Source organism: Pteropus medius, unplaced genomic scaffold, assembly GCF_902729225.1.
Source record: "Pteropus medius unplaced genomic scaffold, Ma_sr-lr_union100, whole genome shotgun sequence".
In the NCBI taxonomy this organism is placed as follows: domain Eukaryota; kingdom Metazoa; phylum Chordata; class Mammalia; order Chiroptera; family Pteropodidae; genus Pteropus; species Pteropus medius.
This window is the reverse complement of record NW_024352783.1, coordinates 8,463,353-8,487,744: the sequence shown is the minus strand read 5'-3', so window position 1 is coordinate 8,487,744 and position 24,392 is coordinate 8,463,353. Positions and strand designations below refer to the sequence as shown.

The 24,392-nt window shown below is 40.9% G+C and overlaps 1 protein-coding gene and 1 non-coding gene across 4 annotated transcripts; one reads left to right on the top strand and one right to left on the bottom strand.

Annotated features, from left to right (window-relative positions):
* Window positions 1–299: 299 nt before the first annotated feature.
* Window positions 300–418, bottom strand: LOC120589990 (5S ribosomal RNA). Its single transcript, XR_005649616.1, has one exon. It is a non-coding gene; the product is annotated as a 5S ribosomal RNA (ribosomal RNA).
* Window positions 419–2,667: 2,249 nt separating this feature from the next.
* On the top strand, window positions 2,668–24,004 carry ALDH3A2 (aldehyde dehydrogenase 3 family member A2). 3 transcript variants are annotated; one of them, XM_039847483.1, is made up of 12 exons: window positions 2,668–2,804; window positions 2,946–3,106; window positions 4,533–4,764; window positions 5,546–5,631; window positions 7,533–7,741; window positions 8,879–8,996; window positions 11,275–11,416; window positions 13,027–13,193; window positions 14,706–14,805; window positions 20,021–20,256; window positions 21,188–21,311; window positions 23,168–24,004. In XM_039847483.1, the coding sequence occupies exons 2-11, from the start codon at window positions 2,954–2,956 to the stop codon at window positions 21,302–21,304; spliced, it is 1,560 nt and encodes a 519-aa protein (XP_039703417.1). In that variant the 5' UTR covers window positions 2,668–2,804; window positions 2,946–2,953; the 3' UTR covers window positions 21,305–21,311; window positions 23,168–24,004. The 3 variants fall into 3 exon arrangements, with proteins under 3 accessions (XP_039703417.1, XP_039703418.1, XP_039703419.1); XM_039847484.1 differs by lacking the exon at window positions 21,188–21,311; XM_039847485.1 differs by having other exon boundaries at window positions 2,800–3,106.
* The last annotated feature ends 388 nt before the right edge of the window (window positions 24,005–24,392 follow it).

Genomic DNA, 24,392 nt, shown 5'->3' with positions numbered 1-24,392 from the left:
CATCTCCATGTGGACTTTTTTTCCCCAAGAGAATGCAAGAGCGAAGAAGAGGTGAGGAAGAGTTTTATGATACCAACTTCTTTCCTTTACCAAGAATATCTGAGAATAGCCTCAACTTTTATACACTATTGAGAAAGCCACAAAAGTGGGCAATGCCAAGACACTGAGACTAGAGTATTTGAGAGGTTACCATTCATTATTTCAATAAATATTGAGTACCTGCCAGGTTCGATAATAAGCACTGACTTTACAGGGGACATGAAAAAGTCCCTGACTTAAAAAAAACAAAAACAAAAAAACACCTACAGCACCTGGTATTCCTAGGTGGTCTCCCATCCAAGTACTAACCAGGCCCGACTCTGCTTAGCTTCCGAGATCAGATGAGATCAGGCACTTTCAGGGTGGCAAGGCCATAGACAAGTCCCTGACTTTTAAGACATGCCAGTGGGGAAGACAGACATAAATAAACTAAAACAGGGTAAGGGACAGAATAGCAGAACATGCTAGTTTAGACATGGTGGTCAGTGAAGGAGGTAACATTTCAGCAGAGATTGAATTATGTGAGAACGTTAGCTGAGCACTTTGGGCATAGAAAATAGCAGAGTGCAAAAGCCCTGAAGTGGGAATATAGTTAGTGTTAGTGCAAGGAAACCACTTCAACTAAGTGAGAGAATAATACAAAATGAGGATGGAGAGGAAGATGGAGGCCAGGATATACAGGGCTTGTAGAATATGGTGTGGGTTTTGGATTTTATTCTAAATGTCATGGTAAGGCATTTTGAGCAGGGAAGTAACATGTTCAAGGTAACTTCTGAAAGGATAACTAACAGCGAGGTGCAGAAAAGGCTGTACAGCAAATTGTTCTAGTCAGGATCCAGCATGGAAAGAGAAAACACTCTAGTTATTTCAGGTAGAGGGAATTTTAAGAGTAATAAATGTCAAAAGGAAGAATAGGGTGATATAGAAGATTAGAAGCTACTAAAAATACCCCTGCTCCTATGCCACTGTCACCGTCATCCACTATTTACTAGAGGTGCCACCTTGACCACAGAAGGAACTGCTAGAGTCAGGAATCATCCTGCTTCCACTTCCAATAGAGAAATGGCTGGTAACTGCTGCCCTATTGAATCCAGAAGCAAAAGTTACTTTCCCCCTCCTGCCTTCTAATTTCCTGCTCATGCCTCCTACTGGTAGAGCTTCATTGGAAGCCAGGTGACATGAGAACCTGGGACAAGTAGTTTATACATTCTGGGTCTCTGTAGTACAGAGTATAAGATGGCAAGTGTAAAACTAAGAAGATACAGATAAATAACCTGCATAGGGTCGAGAGTAGAAGCATGGAAACCAGTAGGATGCTAGTGCTATATATAGTGCAGGAGAAAATGATTATGGCTTGGACCAGGGTAGAAGAGGTTGGATTCAATCGTTTTTTGTTTTTTGTTTTTTGTTTTTTTTTTTGAAGATAGGGCCAAAGAGAAGAATTAAGGATGATTTCAAGGACTTCGATCTGAGTAAATGGGATAAAGGATGGTACCATTTATTGAGGCTGGGAACACTGTTGGAGGTGTACTTTGTATTTGTTCAGTGGATGAGGGAGGATACATCAAAAGTTCTATCTAAAGTTAACTTTAAGATGCTTATTATATCTTCAAATATAGATAAATAAGATGTAATTGGACATACCCCTTGGAGTTCAGAGGAAAGGGTAGGACCAAAGGTAGAATTTAAAGCATTCTCTGACCACTGCCCATGGGATTAAATGAGTGACTGAAAAGAAAAGAGCCCTAGGCACCTGAATACTTAGAGGTCTGAAAGGGAAGAAAAGTCCAGCAGAGGAAAACCCAGAGAACTCTCAGTCAGGGAGGTAAAAAGAAAACCAGAAGAGTGTAGGGTGATGAAAAAAGAAGCAAAGGCAGTATCTCCCGAAGATGGCAATGATCTGTTGTGCTGAGTAGAGTAAAATGAAAACTGAGAACTACCTCAGTGGATTTGGCAACTAGGAAGTAGGAAAATTGGAGCGGAGTGGGTTTCCTCTTTGGAGGAGTTCTACTATAAAGGGAAGCAGAAAATAGGAAGGTAGCTAGCGGGTGACATGCAGCCCAGGAAGAACGTTTTTAAAGGCTGGGCAATGATATCATTCGCACACTGTGGGAAATGATCGCCATGCTAGCATAGTAGGAGATGAAGTCCTGACTTCCTGCTCTCAGGGGACTAACCTTAGAGGGGATTCTGGAAATCCGTCCAGGCTGTATAAAGTCAAGGCAGCTAACAGAAGGAGCTAGGGCCGCAGGGGCCGGAGACGCTGAGGCAGCACTGGGTGACAGCAACCACTCTCCACAGACGCAGAGGCCGGGCCAATGACGCCCATGGCATTTGGACATGCCAGGCCTCCGGCCGCTGTCCATTCAGTCACATGATAGCCACGAAATGGAGGAGAGATGAAGAACCCCTCTCGAGAGCTTCTGTGTGCGTGGGCCGCGTTCTGTCCCGGTGGCGGGGCACTTACTGCCTTGCACCCGCTTCTCTTCAGCGCTTCGGCCACTCGATCTCCGCGCCTCAGCTCACTTCTCCGGGACTCTTCGTTCCCGGTCCAGGAGCCACTCATCCGCCGGCAGCATTCCTTACATCCCACCCAAGGTTCCAGGGAGTGGGCGGGGCCGGCGTCCGGCTGTCGAGGTCACGTGTCCCACTCCGACCAATAGGCGCGCCTCCCAGGGGCGAGCGCAGCCCCGCGGGCTGGGTGGATCTCGGGAAGTTGGACGCCGCCGGAACAGAGGACTTCGTCGGGTCATCGGGAGAGCAAGGTGTGGCTTTGGGTCCGCCGTGGGGGCCCACAGACGGGAAGGGAGAGGAGGAACGGGAGGTGGCGCTCGCCCGCACTGGGGTCTTCACGCTACAGCTACTGCGTCGCATCCCCCGCCCCCGACTTCCTTTTTCTCCTTAAGGCAAGGCCATGGAGCGCGAGGTCCAGCGGGCTCGCATCGCTTTCGGGTCCGGCAGGTCGCGACCCTTGAGGTTCCGGCTACAGCAGCTCGAGGCCCTGCGCAGGATGGTGCAGGAGCGCGAGAAGGACATCTTGGCGGCCATCGCCTCCGACTTGTGCAAGGTATTAGCGAGGCGGGAGGAACCGAGACCGCTGTCTCTTGCCGCCCCACTTGGGGAGCGCATTCTGCCTGAGCTTTTGCATTTCTTTCTTTATTTTTGATTACGCAAGCACTGCAGTTCTTTTACCTCCACCAGTACAAATAAAGCAAAAATTTCCCCTGACTTTTCCGATCTTCCTACCTTGCTTAAACCCAACGCTTTATGTGTTTTCTGGTCTTTGTCATTACTCTTTTGTGAATGTTTTTCTTTATATTTTTGCCTGTTTTTCTGTTGCATTTATGGCCCTTTTCCCGTAGGAATTTTTTGTATATTCTGGATTTCGATAAATTTTTTCAGCGTAAGATATTGCAGGTAGTTTTCTCTGAGTCTTTTTCTTGTCTTTGAACTTTGTTTGTGGTTTCTTTTGTCGACAGAGGATTTTTTGGTTGTCGTTGCACTTAAAATTTCCTCCACAACTTCATTTTAGGTCAGTGTTCCTCAAACTCCTGTGCACTGGCGAATCACCTGGGGATCTTGTTAAAATGTAAATTATGGTTCAGTCGGTCTGGGAGGGGGTCTGAGATTCTAAGTGTGTAATGAACTCCCAGATGATTCTATGCCGCCTGTTTTGGAACCAAGCTTTGAGCAGCAAGGTTTCGGGTAGTGTTTAGGGTATAAATATATTCCCCTATATTTTCTAATAATCTTGTTTTTACCCTTTATCTTTATTCCAGGGTTAACAAGACCTTGCTCTGGCTTTGTGAGTCTCCTTTCCTCACTGCACGCCCCCGGCCCCCCCACCCCAATCAAAGGTTATTTTGAAGGGTAGTAACATCAGTAGTAGTAATAGTAACAACAGTAACTATAAAATTTCCTTTACAGTACTTTAGGTGGAGAGGGGCTGTGATATCAAATAAACAAGATGGGATAATTAAGATTTCAAAAAGCCTGAATCATTGATTCTACAAGCATCAAATGTTTGTGCGAATATGTATGTGAATATATAGGATTACTAAAGAAATACGATAAATTCCTTGCCCTGAGAGTTTTAAATTTGGTTGGGAAAAAAAACAAACAAACACGTAGATCAAATGTGAGTATAGTTATAAACCATTGTATTAAGGCCAAAATATTAAGATACAGGTCAAAAACATAATTGCTATGGTTTATAAAGTGTGATCAAAGCAGGCCATTATTAATCAGGGAAGTCATGAAAGAGGTAATGTTTAAGCCTTTGAAAAGGCTTTATTCGGTAAAGATTTAGCGAGATTGAATATTAGGGAGTAAGCAAGTCTTTATTGGGGACTTAGAGGAAGGAATCTAAATGGCAAACTAGGTAATCTGATAATGCCAGTTGTCACTACAGGTGTACCTTGCCCAAAGTTTTCGACATTCAGGGCTGAGTGTGTCAAACTCATGCAAGGTTAACTGTGATTCTTTTATAACAGAGTGAATTTAATGTGTACAGTCAGGAAGTCATTACCGTTCTTGGGGAAATTGACCTGGTGCTGGAGAATCTTCCTGAATGGGTTACTGCTAAACCAGCCAAGAAGAACCTGTTCACCATGATGGATGAGGCCTATGTTCAACCAGAGCCCCTGGGAGTTGTACTGATTATAGGAGCTTGGAACTACCCCTTTGTTCTCACCATTCATCCACTGATAGGAGCCATTGCTGCAGGTCTGATGTCAGATTATATCTTTATACCCTTTTAGAAGGTCTCATTCTCTCATACTGGTTGTAAATTAAGGGTGGTAGCTAATTAAGTACATTTGCTGTGATGGTTTGCCTTGGTTTACATCAACAGTGTATTGAGAATTCATAAATATATATACATATATATATATTTAAATGGGCTCTAGAGAAGATTTGTATAGGTGACTATTTTTTATACCAATGAAATGAACCTGTAAAGAGGTAAAAGCATGAGTCAACAGGCTCGGGAGTTAGGAGTCAGGTGTCAGTATTCTAGTGTGGTTTTTAGTTGCCAGCTCTGGCCTGCGTGAACCATTTGATTCTATCTAACCAGTTTCTTCATTCAGATAAGGGCTATGGAAGTAATGCTAGCTTGAGTATGTAGCAAATGCCAAGAATTAATGTCTCACTTTTGCAGGATCCAGATCAACAGTTTTATATTGACATGGCCTGTTTGTCCAGTAATTCCAGGGCAGAGAGGAAAATTCAGGGGCAGGAGTGGGAGAAAAGTGTTAGAATGATGGAGGAACGGGGAGGCTGATGGAGTCTATTGTCAGTTACCTGAAAATAATGAGAACTAAGGAGTTAGCATTGAGAAAGAGAAAGTGAGACAAGCCATTTTGCTCATTGTGAGAAAGAGCAGAATTAAGAGCAGCAGAAATAATTGGAGTATTTAGCCTGTATTCCTCACATGAACACCATTTTGATAGCCATTAAGGTTTATGTAAGTATTAGATAATACTGTCCTGCTTTTTGCTTTCTTTAGGAAATGCGGTGATTATCAAGCCTTCTGAACTATGTGAAAATACAGCCAAGATCTTGTCTAAGCTCCTCCCCCAGTATTTAGATCAGGTAAGAATGTCTCTTCTATCTTTAAAATATCTGTTTATTATGGAGAACAAACATTCGATCTTCCTACTAGTGCATGTTATCCATGGCTGGGGTTCTGTTTGTAGTAAGCGTATAACAGTTGGCTTAAAAAGTTAAGTTCCAAAATCAACTGTGGAATAGCTCAGTTATTGTGGTCCTGTAATGCATTTGGGCTCATGGCTTCATAGGCACCCTTGATACTTATAGACCCTCTTCTGCCATTTGGAATTTTGGATTAACCTTTGATCTAACATGATTTTAGGTGTATTCATTTAGTGAATTATTTAATGAGGAACTGGTACTGTAACTGGGTTCTGATAATCTCTTTGTCTTAATGGTATGACTCTATAGAACACTTCTGCTTTTAAAACTAGCATGTTTGTGGCATGGAAACTACAGTAAGAAAATGGCCTTCTAAATCAGAGTGTGGACTGTCAATTCGAGTTAAAGTGCTGGCATTTAACAGTATCAAAGCTGAATAAAGAAAATGATCTCCTCAACCACAGGGTGATTCATCTCTCTCTCCGAATCAGAGGTTCTGTGCCCTCCTAGGGAGGAAATTTATGATGCCACCACAGAATTGGGACTGCTTAATTCTACATGGTATTGCTGCAGGAAGGAGTCCTCATTTCTCTTTCATTGAAAAGCAGCTTCAAAATATCATACATGTAGTTGTATACATTAATTTATAATAATTTATAATAATCTAGGGGCCAACTCCGGCCCTTAGAATAATATTGTTCTTTGTTGTCTTAATCACTGCAATGGCAGCCCACAAAACAATTTCGATCTGATAGCTGTGGTTATGCAGCTCAGAAGGATGATGAAGACAGTGAGATGTCATGGATTGAGTAGGATTTGGAACCAGAAGGTAGAGCTTGAAGGTCCTATTTTACCCTCACCAGGGGTAAATTCTTCACTATTGGACTCTGTCTAGATGGAAATAATGCCTGCCCTTCCTCACTTAGCTTGTTGAGAGATCAATCATATATGCTGTGTGAGTTAAGCTATATGCAAGTTAAAACTTGAAACATTTATTGGGCAGTCGAACTATGAAGTGCATGGAAGACTGATTAGCCCTCCTAAGTAGCAGGAGACCAAGTGAAAACATGAGATCACAAGCCAACTTTTACTCATGCCCCATCCCAGAATGTTTTGAACATATCTCCCTCTGTCTTCCTTCCTTGTCATCTGTTTTGTCATTGCTTTTCATATTGTTTTTCAGGATGGTCTCTCTTTAATAATAGCTGCTAACAATAGTATAGCGCATATAAGGGTTCAGTGCAAAGGTATGTGACTTCTCCCCAGTAACAGGTGAGGAAATAGGCTCAGAGATGTTTAGTAGCTTGCCAAAGGTCACATAAGCTAGTATGTGACAAAGCACAGATTCAGTACAGATCTAACTTCAAAAGCGAGTGTTCTTGTCTTCTGTGCTTTGCATACCATTCACTCAGCAGACATTTGGTTCCTACCATGGGCTAAGCCCTGTGCTGTGTTGTGTAGAGAGAGAACATTCAGGTTAAGATATTAAGTTGGAGCCTGTTCTGTAGTCATCCTCTTACTCACCCAAATCCTCAACTTACACAGCCCCTACCTCATTCATTTCTCTCGTTAAATCTGATTTGCTCTTTTTCTCTTTCGTGTCTTCATTGCTGAGCTGTAGAAAACACTGGACTTTCTGGTCAGTTTTGCTGTAGGTTGATGGTTCTCAGATGCCGTCAGACTCTGTTCTTCCCTTGTCCTCCATCAGCTCCCTCTTCTATCCTCACAGAGGCCAGTCTCCATTTTTTCACGGTTTTACTGAATGTTATATGTTTATGTGAAAGAAACAAATTAATTGGATTAATTTGGTAATGAGGTGCTTATGTTTTTCTTTCTTTAAGGATCTGTACATTGTTATTAATGGTGGTGTTGAGGAAACCACGGAGCTTCTGAAGCAGAGATTTGACCACATTCTCTTTACGGGAAGCACTTCAGTTGGAAAAATTGTCATGGAAGCTGCTGCCAAGCATCTGACCCCTGTGACTCTTGAACTGGGAGGGAAGAATCCGTGTTATATTGACAAAGATTGTGACTTGGATGTTGCCTGCAGGTGAGACTCTGGAGTTTTCCCAGCACAGTGGAGATGTTTCCTAACAGGCTGATGTATCCTCTTTGCACTGGAACCCTGTGTCTCCTGGCTGCAAGAGACATCATTAAGTTTTAGTGGTTGATGTTCTCAAGGGTAACAGAACTCTTTTACAAACTATCTCTTGGTGCCACTGTCAGAAGAGATGAGCAGCAGGTCTTGACATCATGTGGTTGTCCTTAGGAGTTATGGAAAAGGTTCTTTCTGTTCTTAAGATTATAGATATGGCAGGAAATTTTACTATTCTTCTGGTAGATGATCCAGGACGTAGATAATTGAAAGTATTATGCGTGCCTAATAAAATTTTTAAATTCCTAACAGAAAAGGTATTATGTTGCTCTTTTAACTGAGTTCCTTTGTTGACAAAACCAGTTTTACTTCTCTTTTAATTTAGAACAGCATCTTGCACCTGGGAACTAGAAAACAAAGGTTTCAGGTTCTCTCTGCTTAATCAGGTTTAGCTACCAGAAAGTGCCAAAACCCAGAACTGACTGTGCCTAGAGTGGTGTGGCTTTCTCTCCCCTTCAGAGATGGGGAACAAGGAGGTGGTATATAGGGAGTTAGGCTGGGGTCCAGGTTGGCTTCATAAGTAGAAGTCTGCTTGCCAGAATATAGGACCTCAGTAAGTGAATGTTCAAGTCATGGACCATGATCCGTACATGGGCACCGCTTTCCAAAATGGGGAGGAGCTGTGTCCTCCTGCATGTACCTCTTGCCAACAAGACCTAAAGCCACAACCAGGAGAGGTGGAGTCTGTATGGAACTTCTGTTACCCCTGAAGTCGTAGCTGGAGTGGAAGGAGGAAGAGGGTGTTGGGAGACTGTTTCTCTCTGTTCCTATAGCAGGCAATGGCTTCATTGCTTATAAAGAACTATTTCCCATGAGCTGGCGTGAGAATTTCCCTGCTCCTTAGAGTATTCTACATCAGTTGGAAATGCTGAGTTCCAACCAACTGATTTAGAGAAGAGTTTTTAAAACATTTTTTTAAATAAAGATTATACCAATTAATGCATACTAGTTGCAAAACATTCAGACAACACGAAAGTATGTAATAAATAGTAGACTGAATTCTGTGGCTGTTCTGTGTTTTTCCCCCCTCAGACGCATAGCCTGGGGGAAGTACATGAATTGCGGTCAAATCTGCATTGCTCCTGACTACATTCTCTGTGAACCATCTCTACAGAATCAAATCGTGCAGAAGATTAAGGAAAATGTGAAGGTTTGTGCTTAACACATCTGATTTCATTGGTTTCATTAAGATAAGGAGTCAAATTAACTGTTTGTGGGTAGCATCTTTATTCCTTCCTTTTCCCAGGAAAACTCCAGTAGTTTATGTGACTGTAACTTATTGGCTAATTAAAAATGCTCTGTGCACTTTTCATAGAGTAGCTGTTGGGATCAAGCTTAGGTTGATATTAAACCCACTTAAACTCTCTAGTTGATTTGTCGATGAAAGAACTGGTTAGTTGTGACACACGTTTTAAAATAGCTGTTTTATGGTTTTGAGAGAAAGCTGCCAATCCTTTGAAGTATAATCAGAAGCCCTTTGGCATGTTGGCCATTGCTAATTAAGGTTATCAGTTCTTGCATATGTAGAGAGTTTAGGAAAGCCAGTGTTTGGAGGAGTGAGTTGATTAAAGACCTATTTATACTATGCTCTTGACATGGTTTTCAGTCTTCCAGGATGCTTAAAGATCTCTAGTGAGAGAATCAAGGAAGGCTGTATGGTAGTGTCCTGAGCTAAGCTTTGAAGAAGTATATGATTGGGATTGGAAGAAATTAATGGAATGAACCAGTTTGAGTGAGTTCACCAGTTGGGAGCGGGGTTCATTAAGCCCCCTGGGTGGAAGAAATTATTGGAACAATCATTGTTCACTTGACAGGTGCTTACTGAGCATTGAAAGAAAGAATCAAGAACACCAAAGAGTAATGTTTATGATCAGAGAATAGAAACTGTATACCAGGAATTTTAGGGAAGTACAGTGCTCTAGGCAAGGTAACTCTGGGCCTTAGGGACCAGAGGTCTTGGACATAAGTGATGGAACTGAAGATTGAGATGAGGAGAATGTGAAAGGAAAATTGGCCAGACTCAGGGAATGTGGAATGGCAGAGAGAGGGGTTAAAGATCCCTGTGAGACTGAAAATACTTGGGAATTGGAGAAGATGTGCTTAATTGAGTATGGCGGTAAACTCGGTTTCAAAGGAGTGAGAACCCTACTGCCTTCCTTTAAGATGTTTATACGCTGAACAAAGTGATTCTCAACCAAGGTTCACTAGGGAGCCATTTAAGAAAAGTTCCCAGTCCTTACCCTCCAGACTATGATTCAGTTGGTCTGTGATTGTGATTCTAAGGTGCAGCCAGCATTGAAAACCACAGTTGGTGGCTCCAGAATTGGGGCCTAGGAACATGCATTTCAGCAAGCTGCCTGCATGATTCTTGTCATCCATACTTGAGGCTATCCATGGAGTGGGCATGAACAATGTTGATTTTGATTTGAGAGTAAGTTGAGAGTTTTCACAAGGTTTTGAAGTGATGCAGCAATGCAGTAATTTTGTGTTTGTTTTACATAGTAAAAACTGATTATATGGTGTTTGAGGTTCTTTGTTTAATTTACCAAAACTGTATTTTGATCTTCTGAATGGTTTTCCTTGTCATCTATGACTGGTGGAAGTACCAGTCCAGAGAAAATCTGAAACAATGAAACAGCACAAAGCTCCACAAACAGTTTCTGTAAAGGGCTAGATAGTAAATAGTTTAGGCTTTGTAGGCCATACGGTCTCTGCTGCAACTACACAACTCATTGCAGAAGGAGAGCAGCCACAGCTGAGAGGTAAACAAATGTAGCTCTCAATTAGAGCAAGACCTCCCTCTACATATGCTCCTGCATTCACCCCTGGGAGGGCCCACAGGTAGACTGCAAGAGATCAATATGAACCCCTGAAACTATAGAAAGTGATAGATCTGTGTGTGTGCTTTAATACATGTCCTTGACCTGTCAAAAGGCTTAAACTCACTTATACTGCAAATTCTCCTCAACTTATGAGGTTATATCCTGAAAAACTCATTATAAGTTGAATATATCATAAGTCAAAATTTATTTAATACAGCTAGTCTATGAAACATCATAGCTTAGCTTACCTTACCTTACACATGCTCAGAACACTTACATTAGCCAACAGTTAGGTAAAATTATCTTGCTGCCACTGCCCAGCATCACAAGAGAATATCGTGCCACATATCGCTAGCCCAGAAAAAGATCAAAATTCGAAGTACGGTTTCTACTGAATGTGTATTGCTTTCACACCTTTGTAAAGTTGAAAAATCATAAGTTGAACCCTGGTAAGTCAGAAACAGTCTGTACTGTTAAAGTACTTGGTGGGGTGGCATGTGATGATGTAAAACCAGATCTATTTGAGAGCATGAGTGGATTTTGTGCTTATATAAGAAATTGAAATATGGGTCTTTTGTGACAATTAAATGCTGTTGTTTTAAATAGGAATTTTATGGAGAAAATGTAAAAGAATCTCCTGATTATGAAAGGATCATCAATCTTCGTCATTTTAAGAGGATAATAAGTTTGCTTGAAGGACAAAAGATAGCTTTTGGTGGGGAAACTGATGAAGCCACCCGTTACATAGGTAATGTAAATTCCTCTTTTCTTATGGGGAGATGAAATTTGACAGTTTTCATTGATATTCTTTACAGACACTAAATACACAGATATATAGTGTTTAAAAAACTATTAAATACTGCTTTCTGTTATACTGTTTTCATTATAAACTGTTAAAAGATGATCATATATAGACACATTTAATAATACCACCTGTGTTACACTAGGTTTTTGTATTTACACATATTTTATCTAATTTTTTTCTTCCAGCTACCCTGAGAAGCAGAAGAGAACTCTTTGTAATTATTTCCAGTTAATGGCTGGAAAAACAGCACAAAGAAGGAAATAGCTTAACTATAATTTCACAACTAGCAGTATTATTGCAGAAATAATGTTTTGATCTATTGTGCTTGATCTTATTATTTGTTTACTTTCTTTTTCTGTTTTTTTCTTTGCCATGAATATGCATTCCTTTTGAATTTTAAACACATTTTTCTAATGTAACATATAAAATTACAGAAGAATTACACATTTAGTTGGCAAAAAAAGCTGCCCTTTTATCAGATAGGAATGCTGCACATTACCAAAACACTCAACTTAAAAAAAAACTTAAGAGGACTTACACAATAAGGAAAAGTGTATTCTCTCATAATGAGCAGCCCCAGGGTGCTTCCAACTTGTTAATTCAGTGGCTCAGTAATACCCTCCCAAAACCAATTCTTTAATCTTTCTGTTCTCCCATCCTCAGCATGTTGACTTGCCCACTTCTAGGCTAATCAGCATGGAGAGTAAAGTTCAGTTGGATTAGCTCGGACTATTTAGGAACTTTCCCCTGACCTAGAGTCTGGGTCACCTTACCTGAGCACATGGCAATGCAGAGGACAGTGGACACCTAAACCAAATCGATTCTCTGACCCAGGGAAGAAGCAGGCAGCAGATTTAGGTAGCAGCTTATTTACCTCTGGAATGTGCTGGCCAGAGCTGTCCACCATGTTGTCAGGAGAACCTGGAAGGAAACTAGGGGTAAAGGAAAAGAACAAACTTGGTATTGTCAGGTGTCTTCCCTTTTAGTTGATGATCCAGCTTGTTTACAGGGTCTTTTTGAGTATTGCTACCTGGTGACTTAGCATGGACGCTGTGACACTCTGCAAAGCTTTTTTCAGTGTCTGTGTTGCCCTTCTTTCTTGTGCCCCTTCCCAGTAGTAAACAGAACACTGAACTAAAGGTTAGGGAATCTTGACCATTTAAATGTTTTCTTAATCTGTCTAATGGAGTAGAAATAAAGGTCAATGAGATAATATGCAAGAAAGTACTTGAATTAAAAAGCGGTGTTGATTTGATTTTGATCCACAGAGAGGCTATGTTCCCAGAAAGATGTAAACATAACCTCCTAATATGAATATGGCTACGAATAGGGTTAAATATGAATAGGCTATGTCTAGGTATATATCTTTTCCTTGGTTTGCATGAGGATCCCCTGATGCACGTGCTTGGAGATAGTTAATTTGTACAATTCATTCACATATTTGGGTGAGAATAGGGAAGGGATGGATAGGTGACCTGAGGAAACAAATGTAAGATGAGAGTTTTGCATTTCTGTTTTCTATAGCATTTTCATTTTGCTTTTTTCGTTTTCAGCCCCAACAATACTTACTGACGTTAATCCTGAAACCAAGGTGATGCAAGAAGAAATTTTTGGACCAATTCTTCCAATAGTGCCTGTAAAGAATGCAGATGAAGCCATAAAATTCATAAATGAACGCGAAAAGGCCTTGACTTTCTATGTATTTTCTCATAACAAGAAGGTAAACTTTACAGCGAGCATCACACTATTATAAACCACTATCAGAAATCACGTTTCCTCTTTGCACTAAAGCATATGATGGTTTATTTTGCGTAATGCCAGAGTCCACCAAATGAGGGTATATTATAGATTGCTGTCAGGTAATGAGGCCTTGGGGTTATCACTATAACCTTTCCCATACTCCTTAGGGTTAGATCTGAGTCTCCAGGGGTGAATGTCACAAGTTTTTTAACTCACAAACACCTATATAATTGGAAGACTCACATACCAGCATTAGAAGCTTTTCTGATATTACTCCAGAGGGCATTCCTGTGTAAGAGCCTTTACCCCGATGGCATTCACATCCACTCCGGGGGTGCTGTGTGGGACCGAAATCTCTGGCACTGTCACAGAAATGGCTGTGATATCTTGGACTTCAGTTATGTTACTTTGTTGTTAGAGTGGTAGTGCTATACCACATGTGAGCATTTTGCACCGTATGATACCAGCGTGAGCAGCTCGGCTACTTTCTGTATGGCTCATTCACTTGCATCACGAGGTGACTGGCTGCTGCTAACGGACAAAGGCCTCAAAGTGGGCTAGTAGGTTCAAGAGCTCTCTGAAGAAAAGGGAAAGATTGAGGAGTTCACCAATCACATGTGTTCTGGAGAGCCTCTGATAACAGAACTTCAAAAGCTTGTGATGCTATTGAGATACAGATTTCTACAGATATGTTAAATGAGACCACATGTGTGGGGCTCAGTGACAAATGGGTTATGAACAAGCAGTGGACTGACATTTTAAATGACCATAAATAATGTGGTGGATGGGACCCTGAAGTCCAAAATCTACTGGCCACGGTGCATGTCGATGGAGTGCTAACCCGCAGTTGGTTTGCCTGTGGTAACCACAATCTGCTACAACATTCCTTATGAAGAATTCTCAAGGGCTTGTTGGCACCCAGGTGAAATTACATTTACCAGTCAAGTTGTGCCTAATTGGATCTTAGGCCAACCATCTATTTTTTCAAACAGTGGATGCTAAATCTAAATATTTGTTGATTTCGTAAAAACTAAACAACATCTATTTTATGTGCTATAATTCACAGCAAAGATAAATATTAACAATTTTTAAAAACCAGAATATAGTCTGAACTGTCCCTTTTTGATGCCGTTTTGGATAGTCCAGCTCTAGATGGTGACTGAGTGAACATGACTGATTCGGGGTTAACTCCCTTGAAGTACTAGATGTGCCTCTCAAAAGTTAGATAGTGATCACATTTGTTATCTGTCACTGTCCAGGGATCAGCCTCTCCTTGAATTGCCTTACAATTTGAGGAGAGCAAGAGATTCCCTGTTCTAGAGAGGATGGGCAGAAAGAAATTTATTCTCAGTGAAAGTCTTTGGACACTTTCAATTGTTTGTGTTTGGCATGGTGTCCCCAAACGCAAGTAGTAGTGCCAGCACTCAAAGTGTTACAGCACACAGCTTACTGCAGGCACTACAGACCTGAGAGCCTTTGTTCTGTTCCTCAGCTTGTCAAACAGATGATTGATGGAACATCCAGCGGTGCTGTCACAGTCAACGACGTTATCATGCACTTCACGCTCAGTTCTTTACCCTTCGGAGGAGTGGGTGAGTATTCCTCTCTCCTGTTCATAGCAAATATTTCAAATATTTTACAAATTGCTGCTGTTTCTGCAGTTCTCTGTTTGATTGTCCTCTCCTGAGAGATACCTTCCCTGACCACACCCAGTTGAAAGTCCTCTTTCCACTACTCCACCAGACCTTCTGCTGAGAGGTTAATCTCTATCCTTTCACCCACCTCTTATTCTTAGTAGCATTTAACCACAGTCTGTAATTATTTTATTCCTTTCATTGGCTTACTTGTTTATTGTCCCCTCAAATTTATGGGATTTTTTGGGGGGGCCAGTAGTCAGGTCTCAGTTAATAAGGTCCCTCTGTCTTTGTTTTAAGGGAGCTAGTGAATGACAAGTTCAGAATGCCAGGAGCAGAGAGCAGTTTGAGGGTTTCCAAAATCCCTGTGCTGTCTACTCAAGGTGCCATTAAGTGGTACTCGCTGCACTGCTGCCAGCACTCTGTCCAGGGATCAGCCTCTCCTTGGATTGTTTCATGATTTGAGAAGATTAAGGGACTCCCTGTGTTCTAGTGAGGATGGGCAGAAAGAAATTCATTATTGGTGAAGCTCTGTGGACACAACCTGGTCCTTGCTGCTCCCTTTGGGCTATGTCCTACCTGCCTGCCTCTTTTATACCTGAGTTGATTGACTCAGCTTTTAATTTTTTTCCATTAGGACCTAGGTGGTAGGCTTCTCTATTATCTATCAGAGGTATTACAAAATAACAAATGTGTAAAAAATTCTCATAGCAAAAAGCAAACAATAAGCCACTGTCTTAAAAGCTCCTGCTTTAGTCTCTCTCTCTGTGATAGCATAAGTAAACTACTCCATAGGAATGAAATGACCCAGTTTCGCCTGTCAGCCACCTTCTCCTGCTTAAGATAAGCTTGTCCCATGGGGAGAAGCCAGGTCAGGAAATCGCAGGTTCCAGACTGGAGCTGGCAGTAGCTTGGACTAGGATGGTGGCAACGGAGCTAGTGGAAAGAGGGGGAATATTTTGGGGAGTCAAGTGACATGATTTACTAATGGATTGAATGTGTCTGTGTGTGGTGAGAGGTGGCGAATGAAAGAAAGGATGATTTGTAGGATTTGGGCTGGAATTCCTATAGCTTCACTGCCCACCTTCTTAAAGGATTAGATTAGACTGTGTTGTCTTTTAGTTCCTCCATGCCCACAGGATCTAGGCTCCCACCCACAGCAGCATCTTGTTACTCCACAGGTCACAGGTACCTGCTAAGAGCAAATCTAGTGGCTTGAGCTCAGTCCCTATCTTCCTTGACTAGTACCACTTGGCATCATTGACTATACCCTCTTCTTTATAACAAAACAAACCTTTTTTCCTCCTGCATGCAGAGAGAATACAAGCTTTTTAAAAAAACTTGGAAAAGATAGAAGAGCCTAAAGAAAAAAAAATTAGATTATTCATACCTCCACTATTTAAAGATAACCTCTGGTGTAGGTTCTTAAAAATTTTTTTCCTTGCCTATATATGCACATACACATACATAAATGCATGAATGTTTTATTCAAAAGTGGTATCCTATTTAATATTGCTTTTGGTCCTATATGTGACATTAATAATGTGACATTAATAATGTGACATTTTCCCACATCAGTATGCTTGCGTGTCATGATTTTAGGAACTGCATATTCTTTCATCATATAAGTGCATCATACTTGTTTAATTCCTGGTATTAGGTTTTTGTGATTTCAAATTTTTTGACATTGATTCTAATATTTTTTTGTGCTATATCTGATTATGTCCTTAGAAAAAAGGTCTAGAAGAATAATTGCTGTGTTAAAAGTGCTTATATATATTTTTCAAAACAAATGCTTTTTCTAATTCTGAAAGTAATAAAGGCTTTTGGGGGGGAAAGGGCAAAAACAGAACACTACAGAAAGTTATAAGGAAAAATATAATAACATCCCAGGCATAAATACTTAATGTTTTGGCTCATCGCTTACTTTTTCTTTAAAAATGCATACCTTTTGGATCGGAACAAAAAAATGGCAAAGATGATAAAGGCTTTGTTCATCCCCCTTGAGACCAAATCAAACTTGTGACAGAAACACAGAGCAAACAGCAAGCAGAGTCACCTAGGTTCTAGATGAACAAGCCCTACAACTAAGGAGAAAATAAGAAATCACCCTGCAATGGGAGGAGGTAGGATGGGGCAAAGACACGAGGCTGCCCAGTCCCGGAGTGGCTAAGTGTGACAGGGGCTGAGGCAGCGGCACAGCAGCCGGCAACTGCAGATGCCTCTTAAAGTGGCCCAGTCTCCGATGAGACCTTTGTGGTGTCGGACCTGCTCGCTCTGAGCACCAAGCACAAGGTAGGATGCATGGTGAGCACCAGGGACTTACAGGAGGATGCTGAGTTGTTGGAATGAGGCTGGAGGTGAGGCTTTCTTCTGTGCAGAAGTACCTGAGGTATCCATTGTTTCTCTGTTGAGTCCTCTCCCCTCCCAGTGTGCTGATGCAGCACCACCTCAGCTAAGAAGTCATCAAACTGGGTAACAGAGGTCACTCTACCCAGAGGATTCCCTGAAACTCTGCCTTCCCTAACTTGTGACCCCACCCAAGCCACATCCAATTGTGACCTCTTTGAGTCTGTTGCTCATTGCTGAGCCAACTCAAGACTCACTGGTGGCAGCTGACCTCAGTTTCTGGTGTGGCCTGTTGATACAACTATGAGCACAGCATCTGTGTTGCTTACTGAATCTTAACTGGTGGCCCCAGAGGGACACAGGCTGGGGCTAAACTTGGCCTGCAGCTGAACTCCTCTCAGGACTGTGCCACTGGACACCTACTATGCAAAGCCACGCTAATAAGACTGGAAGATTTAGGAGCTTTGCTTAGTACATAGAAACAGACCCAGAAAGGCAGCCAAAATGGGAAAACAAAGAAGCAGAAACCATATGAGAAAAAAAAACAGAGATCCAGGAATAATGGAGTCAAGCAATCTAACAGATGCAGAGTTCAAAACACTGGTTATAAAGATGCTCGATGAACTTAGAGGAAGAGTAGATGAATTCAGTGAGAACTTCAACAAAGATAAAAAACATAAAAATGGAAATTATAAAAGGGAACCAGTCAGAAATGAAGAATACTTATCTGAGATGAAGAGTGTATTAGAGGGAATTAACAGAGTAGATAAAGAAGAGGATATTGAACCACCAGTATAGAGGATGGGAAAGCCAAGGTCACCCAATCAGAACAGCAAGAAAAAAAGCCAAAAATATAATAATGATTTAAGGAGTCTTTGGGACAAAATTAAATGTGAAAGCATCCGTGTAATAGAGGTACCTGAAGCAGGAGAGGAAGAACAATAGGTGGAAAAGCTATTTGAAGAAATAATGATGGAAAACTTCCGTCAACTGGTGAGGGAAATAGACATAGAACCCCAGGAATCTCAGAGAGTCCCAAGAAAGAAGAACCTACAGGGGCCCACACCAAGACACATCATAATTAAAATGCCAAAGGTTAAAGACAGAATCTTAAAAGCAGTGAGAGAAAAGCTACAAGGGAACACCTATAAGACTGGCAGCCGATTTCTCAAAAGAAACTTTGCAAGTCAGAAGGGCTTAGCACAAAATATTCAATGTGATAACCCAGGATCTGCAACCAAGAATACTTTACCCAGCAAACCTATCATTTAGAGTCAAAGGACAGATACAGAGCTTCCCAGACAAAAATAAGCTAAAGGAATTCATCAACACCAAGCAACTATTACAGGAAATGTTGGAGGGACTTCTTTAAGAAGAAAAAACATGTATCAAAAACATGAATAAAGAATGGTGATAACTGCATTCCTATCAACAAGTACTTCAAATGGAAAATAATTAAATTCTCCAACCAAAGGATAGAGTGGCTGAATGGATAAGAAAACAAGCCCCCTACTTATGCTGCCCGCAAGAGACTCACTTCGGATTAAAAGACACACACAGACTAAAAGGAAGGGGATGGAAAAAGATATTGCCTTGATAGACATAGAGGGTATTGCGCTGAATGAAATAAGTCTGATAGGGAATGATAAATATCATGATTTCATGTACATATGGAATCTAAAGAACAAAATAACAAAAATGGAAGTAAACTCATAGATACAGAAAATAATTTGAGGGCTACTAGATGGGAGGGGGGTTGGGGCGATGGTGAAAAAAGGCAAAGGAATTAAGAAGTACAAATGGATAGTTACAAAATAGACATGGAGATATAAAGTAGCATAAGGAATATAGTCAACAATGTAATAAACATGTAAGGGAAGAGAGGGGTACTAGATTTAGTGGAGTGATCACGAGCTCTAATTATGCTGTACAATTGAAACTAATATATGCCAACTATAATTTTAAAAAGTCATTGAATTGTACAATGTAAATACAGCAATTAATTGTCTATTATATTTCCATAAAGCTGGGGGAAAAAATGCATACCTTTTGACATATACTGCCAAATTTTCTTACAGTTTCTACTGTCATCTAAATGATGCACTAGCAGCCTAATAAACCAAATAAACTGCTTCCTGGCCTCCAGTCACCCATGCTATGTGCCACAGTGCCATACACATGTATCTGCTCAGCATACATAAATAGAGAAATGAAAACTGGCACAGAGCATGGATTTTTAAGAGGGCAGAGATTTACACTTGCTTATTATCACCCAACTGCGTAACTCTGTCATCTTTGTTACTTTCTAGGAGCTTAGGAGGAAGCAAGTGGGTTTGTAGGGCTGTGGATAAATAGAGCCACATGGAATGGCGGGGTAGAAACGCACACACAGCACTTAAAGTTAGGCTAATCTGGGTTCACATTCTGACTTCGCATTTTTCACCTTGAGCAGGTTACCTGATCCTACTAAGCTCTCTTTCCCTCTCGAATTGGGGGTGATGATACTTTATACATTGGGGTTGTGGTGTGAGTGAAATTAGAGAACACGTAGCATGGTCCCTGGCATCAGTGAGAAGCACTATCCCAGAAAGTGGCAAATCCTTGCTCTACTCTTGGAAAGTATCCTGTTTGACAGGGAGATTCACCTTGCTGTGAAACACTGGGAAGAATTTTCTGAAAAGAGCCACTAGTGCTGGCTGAAAAGTTAAATAGGGGGTGTCCCAGACAGCAGGGCATACTGTGGGTTTCCTGCAGCAGTGTTTAGACGGAGAAGTATCTGATGTCACCTATAGTGGAGCTGTTTTGTCTCTTTCCTTTATTTCAGGTTCCAGTGGGATGGGAACTTATCATGGAAAATATAGTTTTGATACTTTTTCTCATCAACGTTCCTGTTTATTAAAAAGTTTAAAGATGGAAGGTGTTAACAAACTCAGATATCCTCCCAATAGCCAGTCAAAGGTGGACTGGGCAAAATTTTTCCTCTTGAAACGGATCAGCAAAAGAACACTCAGTCTCCTATTCCTTGCTTTCCTGGGCATTGTGGCCGCTGTACTTGTCAAGGTAAGTCCCTATAACTCATGAGGTGCCAATCTTTCTGATGCTACCTGAATGGCTGCCGGCTGCATTTCTTTTGTCTTGGGAGCTTCTCTAATTTTTTAATAAAATCTCTCACTTACATTAATTTTCAGAGTCTAAGACAGGGTCAGCGAGCTACGTATTTTTGTAAAACGGTCTTGTTGGGGAAGGCACACGCCCCTTTCTTAACTTAGCATCTCTGCTGCTTTCATGCTACAGCAGCAGAACTGAGTAGTTGCAACAAAGACCTTATGGCTGCAGAGCCTAAATTATTACAGGAAAAGTTTGCCAACCTCTGATTTAAGACTTTAAAACACTATATAACTGCCTTGTAAAATTCTGAGCTATCTCACCTGATCCTTTTACTTTTGGTGTCTCGGTTTCAGTTTTGTTCCTGAATGTGCACTAAAGCAGCTTGCCATGGAGATGGAGGAGAGAATTCTGTGGTGGACAATAGTAGTGGATGATAGTGGTCGTGAAGCAACTTTAGTGAGGGAAATTTGAATGCTTTTTCTCCAAAGTTGACTACGTATAAAGTTTAACTTTGATGATTAGTTATTATGGATATGGGCTTGCTAAAAGGCCCTTGTGACAGCGGGCTTCACAAGGCAGTTTGTGTATCCTTGAGGCAAAAGAGGATATCCAAGATAAGGAGAGTCAAGATGGAATGGGGGAAGGCAGTTGTGTTCTTGGAGCTCTCATTCAGCCAACTGAGCAGATACGTTGAAATTATTGACAACATCCATGAAGAACAGACTTGGAAAAGAGGCAAGATTCATGCATGTAATGGAAGTAGCTGTGTTTATATCTGTATTTTGTTTAAAATTTGAAAGAAGCTTGGCTCATTTTATAGTATCCACAGCTTTGGTGGAATTAGAGACACCAGTTGCATTTGAAATCATTTGGATTTTCTCAGAAATACCAAGCTGTGCTGAGGAGAAAGGCCCTGTTGATTTTTCTGGCGGTTCACAGACTATGTTATCCAGTAAGCAGTGATGAACAGCACATTTCAGAACCCAGCTCTGTCTGTTAAGAGTGAGGTAGGAACTCCTCGTTATCTTTCTTTTTGTAAGGTGGGCCACATTGGGGTATGTTTTCTTTTAGTTTGTTTTTCTACTGCTGGAGACTTAGGGATTATTGAAAAAGGTTTAATGTATTTGTCTCCAGACATTTTGGACCTTACCCCAGAGTATGAGAATGTTAAAACTTAACCTGATCCTCAATTTTGAAAGGGTGAGGGTGGGTTGCTGCTATCTTAAAATGTGTACAGGTAATGGCTTAGCTGGGTCTAGATGAAGCATTCATCATTCCTACAAAAAGGACCTCCTTCCTTTTCCATCTACTCAGCTGGAGAAAGTATGAGCTGACCAACTCAGACCTGTAGTCACCATTTAGACACTGACTGACCTCTTTGTTTCTTAATTTGAGAATAATCTTCTAAAAATCTCTAAGTCACTTTTTATTTTAAGTTGTTTTGGTTTTTAAAAAATGTGACATTAGAATTCATGGTAGTAAACTTAGTGAATGAAAACACAGTTTGCAATTTAGGGGCTTTCTATTATTATTACTTGCGCATCTTCCCGAGGTCCAATCATACTTGAGTCTCTGGTCATTGTCTGCCTGTCTGCTCTTTCCTCAGGACATCAGTCCTCAGCCTGATATGCATCTTCTTGGTTGGAATTTGGAGGTCCGGGCTGACTGTGCTCTCTAGGCTTGCCATAGGTGCAATGCACCATACTAGACAGGGTGGAACAGGCCAGGTAGCCCCTGCCCAATGTTCAACAAAGGGTTCGGCAGAGAAGTCTTTCTCTGTTAGGGTCTAGAGAAGCAGCAATGTATAAAAACATTTAGCTGGGGACAAAATAATGTGGCTTTAATTCCTGGCTCTGAGATCGACTTAATTATGACTTTGAGCAAGGCCTTTTCTGAGCCTATCTTTAGGCCTCGGCTTGCTCATCTATAGAATGAGGGGGTAGGCATCAGTGATTTCCCAGGCCACTTTCACCTGCATTTCTTATTACTGTGAGTTAATGTGTTGTTCAGATTGTTTTGGGTTCATTGTGAGATGAATGAGGAAAAGATTTGGTTTTCTTTTTCTCTTTGCTGCTTCTCTGCTCTTCTCTCTGAGCTTTTTTCCTTTTTTTAAAAAAAATCATATCACCTTTTATTTTAAAAAAATGACTGAGCCAATATTGGATATTTTTGAGGAATCTTTTGTAATTGCAAACATTTTTCTGAAATTGCTTTTCTGCACTAGTTATTTTATTTACGTGTGGATGTGATTTTATTAATTCACTTTGCTTGAATTAGAATGGATTTAGAACATTTTAAAATGAGAAAACGAAAGCATTGATTATCAGTCTATAGGGAACATGTCAGAATCGCAGTGGGGGGCAGTTTTCTATATACATTTGAACATATATAGGTATACAAAGTAAAGTTTTAGTAAAACTTAATATAGGGTACAGAAAGCATTGTAGAGTGTATAGATTTTAAAAGGTTGAGAAATAAAAAGGTTAAAATTGATGTCATTAGGCCTTTGAAAATTAAATATGACATTTTGAACTCTGAGGTTACAGCAGTACTTCCTCAGCTTCAGTAGGTATGGATTAAAAACTCCTGTCTTTAATATTGTCCCATTGGTACTGGACAGAATACCGCCTGCATCACCACCTGTCTTGTTACTGTTGTTTTTGAGGAAGGGCATAATCTTTAATCCTCAGCCCAAATCTCACTTAGATTTCTTAGGGATACATAGGCCATTTTCATATGATACATTTCGAGTCTCTTAAAACAGGACATATATGTTAGAGTCCTGATACTCAATTTATGTTCCAGGGCTGGTTGGGTGGGTTTTTAAACCAGAGTAACCTGGATGCCTTTCTCCTCTCTCCAGGCTGGATACTACTGAAGAATGATCCTGTTCAACTTCCTAATTGCCTCTACTGAATTATTCCTCTGCTAAATAGTTAATGAACCAGTATACTACAAAAAATAGTAAGGAAATATGCAAATGCAGTGTAATCAACCCTAAAAGTCATTGCTACTCACCATTAATAAAACTTGTCATTTCAGCCAAATCCCAACATTTTCCAACAGTGAGAATACCCAGAGAACCTATTCTAGATTATGTTACACAGATTTAGAGCTTTGGGCTAGGGGAAGAGAATGTCTTAGGTTAAACTGGCACTCCCTGGGAGATGTAAAGGAGTCTCAGAACTTGCTCAGTGACTTCGTCACTATAGTTCATGGGACATGGGTCACCATACCCTGTCCCTGCTGCTGCCTCTGTCACTTTGGAAACTTTCAAGAACTCAGCAGTGCCCACGGTTACTAGTAATCTGCAATCCAGAGAGATGAGGCTAGATCTTCCAGCTCCCCTTCAAGTTTGAGGCACTAAAACTGTGGGGGTTAGGGGTTGTCTTTCATCCCTTGGAACTTGAGGACCACCTGAGCTCTAGGAGTTGGCCCTCCTCTCAAACGTGCCATCTGGCTTGTGGTTTTCTGGCTTTCTCTGTTTGGTTTATGGCAGTCTCTTGTCCCTACCCAGAAAGGCTTATTGTGACTAATAGCACTCAAAGCTTGTAAATCCTAGGACTTCCTGGAAGACAGTTGCCAATTTCATTCAGGTATCATCTGTCATTCTTATCATGTAAGAGTTACAAAATTCTGCAACTTAATAAAACCTAACTGGCATTTAAAAAATGTAATAAAAGTAACGTATTTATAATAATACTATGTCTTCTCTCAGGACCCTCAAGTTGCAAGTGAGTGAATCTCCAAGGACAGATCTTTTACATTTTTTATTTCTGTAGCACAGTGTAAATTCATTTCAATTTTTTAAACTTCAGAGAGGCCCCTTTCATAATAAATTCAACCTATAGAACTTAACATGGGGAAACCATTTCCTGTCTGTCATGGATGAGAGGCCCGGGATCTTCAGACTTTGGAGCTTGAGAACCTCAGGGGGCTGATGGTGGGTCATTTGCAGAAATCTGGAAGACTGTGTAAGCCATGCTGAAGAGGGTAGAAAACATGAGATCTCCTGAATAGTGTGCTGGCTATCGCCCATGGGAACATAACACTCTAACAATAAGCTTTCTGCTTCTGTACTCCCCACT

Coding starts and splice junctions, on each gene's coding strand:
- ALDH3A2 (XM_039847483.1), top strand. CDS start 2,954: ATGGAGCGCGAGGTCCAGCGGGCTCGCATCGCTTTCGGGTCCGGCAGG. Junction 3,107..4,532: donor TCGCCTCCGACTTGTGCAAG/GTATTAGCGAGG, acceptor CTTTTATAACAG/AGTGAATTTAATGTGTACAG. Junction 11,417..13,026: donor TGAAGCCACCCGTTACATAG/GTAATGTAAATT, acceptor TTTCGTTTTCAG/CCCCAACAATACTTACTGAC.